This window comes from Ruditapes philippinarum, unplaced genomic scaffold, assembly GCF_026571515.1.
Source record: "Ruditapes philippinarum isolate M1 unplaced genomic scaffold, ASM2657151v2 ctg53_1_1_1_1, whole genome shotgun sequence".
Classification (NCBI taxonomy): Eukaryota; Metazoa; Mollusca; class Bivalvia; order Venerida; family Veneridae; genus Ruditapes; species Ruditapes philippinarum.
Genome location: NW_026855612.1, coordinates 423,467 through 432,918, shown reverse-complemented (window position 1 = coordinate 432,918; position 9,452 = coordinate 423,467). Strand labels below are relative to the sequence as shown.

Here is a 9,452-nt window from a genome sequence, read left to right as displayed (position 1 = left end):
ATTAAGTTTCATATTGGTTCAAAGGGGCTAGTTCACATGTTTTTTCGCGTTTAAGCTTATCCCCAAAAAACCTGGATCACATACCATTGATTATAAAGATCCCGAGTCTTCACGAGTACTCGTGCATCGGGAAAATCCCTTGGGGATTAAGTTTAAAAATTTTCTTTATTAAAATTGAATTAAAGTTTGGGGTTTTCCCTTTTTAATTTCCCGACGTTTTGTTTTAAACAAGCTTTGTTTTATGGAAAAGGGGGGCTTTTTTTTAAAAAATTTTTGGGATAAAACAATTAAACAAACTTTAAATATGGGACTAACTTATAATAAAATTTTAAAAATTTTAAAATTAAAGGGGTTTTTTCCAAAAAAGGGGTTAATTTTTGAATATGGGTTCTTTAAAGAAACTTTAAAAATTTTTAACGAAAAATCTTATTAATTATTTTATGAGAAACTTAGCAAATGTTAGAAGATTGGGCAGTCAAAAAAGTACCCGTGAATCAGCTCTTCTTTAATACAATTTTCATTTTATTGTCAATCAATACTAAACAATATTCCTATTTTAATTTTCATATTGTACTAGAAAATACAAAATTCTTAAAAAAAAACTACATCGTTTTAGAACGTCCAAAAACTCCAAAGCTATAACAGTGAATGTTGAATGCATACGCTACTGTATGGCTTTTTTCTAAAAATGATGAATTATTGTGTTTAAGTCAATTATTTAAACGTGATGGGCAACATTGTTTGTTGTAAAAATATCATAGAAAACACGTATAATAAATGACAAGGTACGTAAAACTCGTCCAATTGTCAAATTACCACAAATTTTTGCACTTAATGAATTTATATATAGTTAAAAAAGTCATATGTATTTATTTTCATAAATACATTTGCATTCATCATTACGTAATTGTTGTAATATTTGAAAAAGGATATTTATATAAAATGATATACATTACATTTCTTTGTTCATCCAAACAGTCTCATTTCTTTAAATTTGTATCAATATTTTCGCAAAGACTCAAACCGTTTAATTGCATGTATCAGTTTTACCAGCAAATTTTCCAAAGGGCATATCTAACATTTTCATTAAATAGTTTAATTTAACTCTACATTGACTTTAAAGCAGCATGCCTCCAGATTCATGCTAATTTTCATGAAATTTTGAAAATGTATTTCAAAGTAAAATATTGTGAAGTGAACAAATAAAGTAATTTACACATTGCAAACGGCACTTACAGTCCACGTAAATTACCAAAACGAGGCCAAAATATACAAAAATATCTCTTACTGCGTTAGTAACGCAGTAAAATTATAGTGATTGATACTGCAAAATCAGTCATTAATCGCACGTAACATATAAATAATTAATTAGATATTGAATCTTAAACTTTTCTTAAGATATTAATACATTTGTCTAAAGATTGAATGTCTTGAAATATTTTGGCTCATCTGGAGGTGTGCAGCTTTAATCTTGATTCTATGCTTTCTAGCAGTGTGAAAATTAGATCGAATTTAGCGCTATCAAAATCATTTTATCTTATTACTACATCGGAAAAAAAACAATACGAATTGTCATGAAATGAAAATTTAAATGTTTTACTTTTTTGCCTTGATGTTCATCTTTAATCCTAAATAGTTTCATGATTGTGCTTATTTTCAATAACATTTAGATTATTGGTATTAGAATTATAGTATAAACGAATCAACTTACGACTATTGTAATTTTGACAAGAAAGAATAACATATACAGGTATGATGATATACGTTATACAAATAAGACGAAATTGGAGGATAGTTTGTTTGTTTATTTGTTGCTGTAATTTTATGTTCATACAAAAGGTTTTATAATACATAAACAAGACAAAAAAGGTAGATTGCAATCGTTTTATGTATAGGAATTTATTTTTATTTTATTGTTTACTAAATATGTTTAGATGTAGGTTTAAAAATATATGTTAAATGCAGACAAAAATGTCATAAAATTGGCCATCCAAATGCGTCTTTTAATGTCCTGTAATAGGTATCCGGAGACGCATTGGAGAGGTGAATTACATTGTAATATATAATTATTCTTTTATATACATCCTGTACAGTATGAAGTAGCGTATCATAATTGTGTTGTTAAACTTACACCAAAACGCCGAGTAGACTATAAATAAAGTTCTCAATGGAGTGACCATTGGTCAAACATGCCTCCTTATTTATAAATCATTTACATATTCATATAATTAATTCGTATTTTTTGTCGGTATATTAATTATATGAAATGATTTTTACATCGCTTAATTTTATCTAGAAATCACGCTGCTAGAAAGCACAGAACCAAGATCAAAGTCAATGCAGGTTTAAATAAAAATTTTGATGGAAACGTGCAATATGCCCTGTTAATAAATATAACAAATCTGCTTTTGAGAGGCATATTACATTGAACTATATAATTATTTGTTTCTATACATCTAAGTTTAAGTAGCGTGTCATTAATGTGACGTTAAACTTAAACCTATATGTCACGTTCACTACAATATAGATGTCTACGGCCAGGACAAAGCACCTTAATAATGAAGAAATTCCAATGTTGGGAAGTATATAACACTTGTTTTAGATTATTGTAAAATAAAGCTATACATTGTATTTATACCAATCTAAAATGTATGATGTTTTCAGTTGCGTGACAAGTTTCCATTATACTATTGATGATGATGATACATCAATAAATATGTCATTAACACATTTAATTTGAAACATCTTATTGAACGTAATATATATCAATCGCTACTGTTTTTTTTCTTCTACAAAACAATAACATACATGTCGATTACATGCAAACATGCATTGTTAAAACTATAACAATTTATTCAATATTTCATTTGCAACAATCAGGCTACAATATGCTGGAATATTCTCTTCAGATTTTAAATGTTTATCACAATCATGTAAATTTATTTTGTAAATTAACATATTTTAAGGAATAAACAATAAAATGTAAATGATCACGACCTTTAAACAAGAAACTTGTCAAAGAGATGAAAAGTTTCAGTGTGTATAAAACAAGTAGGCCTGAAGAAGTTGAAGAAAGTTTAAACGTCGTGAAGTTTAATTGAATGGGATATAATTTAGATAGTTCGCGCTGTGCAAAAATTATCATACGTTAAACTCCGCGGAAGGAATAATGTTTAAAAAGAATTGTGCATAGTTAAAGAACTTTTTTCAAAAGAATGTTAAAATAACAAAAGAATGATCTTTTTTATTTCCTGTACATTTTAGATGAAACATTGTTTAACTTCACAGCCCTACCAGTGTGTTGCTATTTTAAAAAGAAAACGGAAGGTTTATCAAAATTAACTGAGTGTCGTTTTCACTTCGAATTTGGATAGAAAATTGTTCAAAATGGGAGTTAAACATTTTACGATGATTATGCTGTTTGGATTAACGTATCATAAAGGTAAAATTTTATAATTTGCGTTCATTATAATTCAATTAATCATTATATATTTTAATTGGCATGACGATGGTTAAATTCTGCGACCTATTCGTGCTGGGATTGTTGTAGTGTGATGTAGTTTGATCAATTAAAATTAATCACGAGCATATAAATTCCATCAATTTAAATATGATTATGAATTTGAGTGCTTGGCATTATTTAATGTTATAGAAAGAAGATGAAAACTTTACAACTAAACTGGATACGGTTGTGTCTTTGTTTCTTTCCGTATTATGTTACTTTAATGGTCGCATCTTAACTGAAATTAAATAATTAGGTATTATAGCAAGAGTCTTAACTTGACATGGTTTTTACGTGAAACATGTTGCGCATACACAAGTGAAATGATTTTTTCCTGTATATGTTCGTCTCATATTGCACTTATGTACATATCAAACACATGTTTCAAATTGTATGAAAGCAAACTAAGGTTGTAACGTGAGTTCTTATGTGAATAAAAAAAGATTGTTTTTTTTTTCTATGTGAAAGATAACTTTCTTGGATGTTCGACTTTATGTTCTATTTGATAATATATCAATTACTTTAAACTGTGTAAGACAACGTCTTTATAAATTCTCTTACGGCAAGTTTAATTGATACATTAATTAACTTTATCACTGGCAATAATCAAACTACTTATTGTGTCGATAAAAGATGATTTTCGACTTTTTTTATAAATTAAACAACAACACAAGAAAGTGATATTTTATCTCAAAAATGTTTGTCCAAATAAGGAAGAATTGTTGTTAGGAGCATACACTATGTGTTACCTCCATTTCGACCAATTATAACGATACTTCTTGTTAAATAAATCGATATTCATAGCAATGACTTTTTGCAAAATCAATTTCAAAACATGACACGCATGTACAATGTTGACAAAAATGACACCGGAATCAATGATGTCGAATGTAATCATGAGTTATTCATAACGTCCTAGTCTGAAACAAATATAGTGTACTCCCAACGGAAATGATTTTAAAGCAATGCAAGAAAAATTAATTAAAGGTTAGTAAATAACATGCGAACATTAAATAATATTTAGTTTTTGTAAATAAATGTTAGCATTTGGCTGCACTCTATTGTATTGCTCATCTCTTGTAATGATTTACTGATTTAAGAAAAAAAGTTATGACAATTGATCAGCATCACTTGCTAAGTATTAATTAAAGATATATGGAACTTATATCAGATACAATAACTTTAAATATCGTTGCATCTTCAAGTAAATGGCATAATGAATTTATTATCGTAATAGATAACAATTTGTTGAATCTTAATTAGTATTATTCCAATATAAGATAGACTAAGAATATATTCAAGTAAATTAATGGATTCTTGAAGGATGTTTACAGATGCGCCGGCTGCACACTCTTTTCACGGCATAAAGATAGGTCTCTTGTCCTCTGTGTTTACGTATATTTGATTCGTTTGACTTAACTTGTATGTTTACCTATTTAGCGATGATATATATATAGAACAAAGCACAACATTTACATGAAATTAGCATACTTTTCATTTATTGTCTTTGCTAATGTGTTTGTGCATTCAGGCATACAGTAAATATTTTTTTTATTAAAAGAATTTAAATTAACATTGCAAATTAAGAAAAGCATCCACATTAGCATCTAAACGTATAATGTATTTGATCGTTTACAAATAATGTTACTAGTTTTCATAATTGTTTGTAATGAAGACAGTTTTGCTAATATTAAACTACAAATATCTAGTTTTAATTCAAATTTAGCAAACATGGTGGAACAAAGCTAAAGCAAAGAGTATTTGGAATCACTCACAGTCGAGCGCGCGTACGAGTATCGTTGTCTAATAGACATGTGCAAAATCAATTAAAATCATGTCCTTTGATCAAATTTGGACACCCAGTTTGTAATGTCAATAATAACAATGATGAATTCAGTCTTAAATGTTGGTCTGAATGTTCACTTAAGAATGTTGAATAAATATTTTGCCATGGATGACCTTGAATGTAACTTGTTTTTGCTTAAAACAATATTGACATTAGTTAGCAATGGACATTTAATAGTAACTTAAGGTCTTCATAACCCTTTTGTTTTTGATTTTTGCTTTTGTTTGTTTTCTCCTCATAAATTTGCATTATAATGCACATATAGAAAACAATCTACATATTAAAATTACAATCACATAAAACTACCATATTAATTTCCAAACAATCAATGTTTGAATGGCTTGAGTTTGCGCAAGAACAGCTAGCACAGATTCGTAAATAATAAAGAAGTGACTTTTCCATAAATCAAGATGAACAAATTTCCTATACAAAAACACACCGTCTTTAGATCTTAAAAAATAAAACTTTGGCAGTGAATATTTTATTTATAAAGTATGACATATTCTTAATGATATATAAATAAGTGTAAGCTAGATGTTTTGATACGTGATGTATGACAGCGTTTATTATTAATAAATGACAAGGTACGTTTAAATCGTCTTATTGTCAAAGCTCCATAATTTTAGCTGTTAATGAGTTAACCTTTCGATAACAAATGCATAGGTATTTCTTTTCATAAATATTTTTCATTACGTAATTGTTGAAATATGAACAGTGATTTGAAAAGAGGATATTTATTTTAAATAATATACATTACATTTCTTTGTATCTTCAAACAGTCTCATTTCTTTTAAATGTATCATATTTCGCAAAGACTAACAGTGTAAATTACATCGTTTATTTGCATGTGTCAATATAACCAGCAAATTTTCCAAACGGCACATGTAACGTTTCCATAAAATGTTTTAACCCTGCATTGACTTTGATCTTGATTCACTGATTTGATTCAATGCTTTCTAACAGTGTGAAATCTAGATCGAATTGAACGCTATCAAAATCATGTTATTTAATTACTTTCTCAAAAACAACAATACGAATTGAAATGAATATTGAATTGATTTACTACTTTTTGTCTGGGCATGGACTTTTAATCCTAAATTTGTTTCCTATTGCGCCTATTTGGTATTGAAATTATACTTTTCATTGATCATCATTTAGCATCTTTTATTGTTATTTTGACAAGCGGGCGTATAAATATTATGATGTAATGCATACAAATCGAACGAAATAATTGTTTTTCTTTCAGGGGAGGGATTGCTGTTTGCTTGTTTGTTGTTTTTTCTGTTGTTGTGGGGTGGTTTTGGTTTGTGCAGTTGTTTTTTGTTTTTGTTTTTTTTATAAGTTAAACAAAAGGTTTTATTACGTGTAAACAAGAAAAAAAGGAATGCAATTGTTTTTATGTCATGTAATATATATTTTTTAATTGTTTACTTGATATGTTAAGATATCGGTTTAAAGATAGATGTTAAATGCAGACAAAAAATGTGCCTTTAAATGTCCTGTGATAGGTTTCAATAGGTGCATTGGAGAGGTAAATTACATTGTACTATATAATTATTTATATATAAACATCCTGTTTGAAGTAGCGTATCATTAATTTGTTGTTAAACTTAAAACTTTACGGCACGTACACAATAAGGAAGATGTCCCCAGTACCGCCAATGGTCAAGCAGGGCTCGTTAGTACAATGCAATATTTCCACAAAGTATTCGACTTTAAAAAAAAGTCATTCCAATTGTTGAACAATATATTAAAACTCGTTTAAATCATGTTAAAATAAAGCTTTAAAGTGTATTAAATTTTATACCAATCTAAAACGTATGATGTACTCGGTTGCGTGACAAGTTTTCATTAAAGGTATTGTGATGATGATGATACATCAATAAATGTGTCATTAACATGTTTTGATTTGTAACATCTTATTGAACGTTATGCATTTCAATCGCCACTGTATTTCTACAAATAGTAACATACATTTTGATTACATGCAACCATGCATTGTTAAAACTATTACAATTCATTCAATATTTTATTTGCAATATTCAGCATACAATATGCTTGTATATTCTTTTCACATTTTACATGTTTCACTCAATCATGTATATTTCTTTATAAATTAACTTTTTTTAAAGGAATAAACAATAAAAATGTAAATGATCACGACCTTTAAACAAGAAACCTGTCAAACAGATGGAAAGTTTCAGTGTGTATAAAGCAAGTAGGTCTCTACTTTGTAGAGTGAAGAAGTTTTAGATAGTTTAAACGTCGTGGAGTTTAATTGAATAATTCAGATAGTTTGAGTTCAGCAAAAATTATCATACGTTAACTTGACTCTGTCGAAGGAATGTTTAAAAATAACCGTGCATAGTGAAGCAACTTTTTTCCAAAAAAAAGTTAGGTTAATAAAAATGTTTTTGGTTCTTTTTATTTCCTGTACATTGTACATGAAATAACTGTTTAATTTCACAACCCTACCTATGTGAGACTATTTTAAAGAAAGAAAACGGAAGCTTTATCATAATTAACGGAACGTCGTTGATATCGGTTTCTTTTCGATTATGGATAGAAAAATGTTCAAAATGGGAGTTAAACATTTTACGATGATTATGCTGTTTGGATTAACGTATCATAAAGGTAAATTTAAATTTGTGCTCATTATAATTTAATCATCGGTCATGCTATAAATAAATTTGCATGACGACGATTAAATAATGCGACCTATTTGTTGAGGAATTGTTGTTGTGTGATGTAGTTTGATCAATTAAAATTAATCACGAGGATCTAAATTCCATAAATTTAAATTTGATTATGAATTTGAGTGTTTGACATCATTCAATGTTATAGATGGAAGAAAACAACACATCAAAACCAGATACAAGCTATCCTTAGCGATAAACTTGTCATATGTTATCTAACTTTCATGGACATATCTTGACTGAAATCAATCAATGAGTAATTACAGCAACAGTTTCAACTTGTTATGTATTATTTAACGACAAACATGTTGCACATACAAAAGTGAAATAGTCTATTTGAATGATTCCTTATCTGTCTAATTCCTACATGTTTGGTTTTGGCAAAACTATTCTTCTTCTTTTTTATTTTAAAGAAAAACTTTTTGTAACAAGAGGAAGCATTAAGCAAAAACGACAATCGTCCGCACTTTTCAAGTGGCCATATCTTATCGTCTTACCTTAATGAGGTAGAAAAAATGCTTGGCTCAATGTTAATAGGTATGTCTTTAATGAACTGTTGTTGTTGTTGTTTTGTTGTTGTATTAATTTTGTTGTTTTTTTGTTTGTTTTGTTTTTTCGAAATCATCTTTGAAAGATTATGATATTTTGCTTTCGTATCTTTTTCTGTACATAATTGTTTTGTAATTTCAAACAGGTATCAAATTACACGTAAATAGACAATGGTGTCGCAATGTGAGACCATATGTACCTTTATCAAACGTTTGTTAAATGTGAGTGAAAATGTATGTTAGATAACGTTCTCGATGTTTGACTTGATGTTTTATATAATGATGTATCAACTACTTTAAATGTTAGGCCGCGCCTTGTTAAATGCCCTTACATCAAGGTTAATTCATACATTGACTTATGAGATCATTGTCAATAATCAAAGTACTTAAAATACAGAGAACTGATAAAGTATTGAAAGTAAGCACATAAATAAATTAGTAACATTAAAAGGTGGTTTATTCCAAAAATAAATAAAATTTGTAATCACTGTTGTTAAGGGTATAGCACGCTGTCTTTCGTCCTTCACGATCAATTATAAAGATGCTTCTTGTTATGTAAATCGGTAGGCAGAACAATGACCTTTGCAAAATCAATCTTAAAACATGACACGCATGTAGCAATGTTGACAAACATGACACCGGAATCAATGATGTCGATTGTAATCATGTGTTATTTATTAAGTCTTTGCCTGAAACAGATATAGTTAACTCCCAACGGAAATGTTTTTAAAGCAATGCAAGAAAGGGTAATTAAAGGTTAGTAAATAACATGTGCGTGTATTAAAATGATATTTAGTTCTTGTCAATTAATGTTAGCATTTGAGCACACTTTATTGCATAATATCATCTATTGATAGAGC

General features: G+C 28.4%; 1 protein-coding gene across 2 annotated transcripts in view; it reads left to right on the top strand.

Moving 5' to 3' along the window:
* Positions 1-3,179: 3,179 nt before the first annotated feature.
* The window catches only part of LOC132743893 (mucin-2-like), a 71,925-nt gene continuing 65,652 nt past the window's right edge, over positions 3,180-9,452 (top strand). Inside the window, exon 1 of one of the 2 annotated variants that reach the window (XM_060732486.1) lies at positions 3,180-3,442. In XM_060732486.1, coding sequence (XP_060588469.1) covers positions 3,388-3,442 — 55 coding nt within the window. In that variant the 5' untranslated portion in view covers positions 3,180-3,387. Of the gene's footprint in view, positions 3,443-7,840; positions 7,983-9,452 lie in introns of those variants that run through there. The other variant, XM_060732482.1, reaches the window with a different exon arrangement.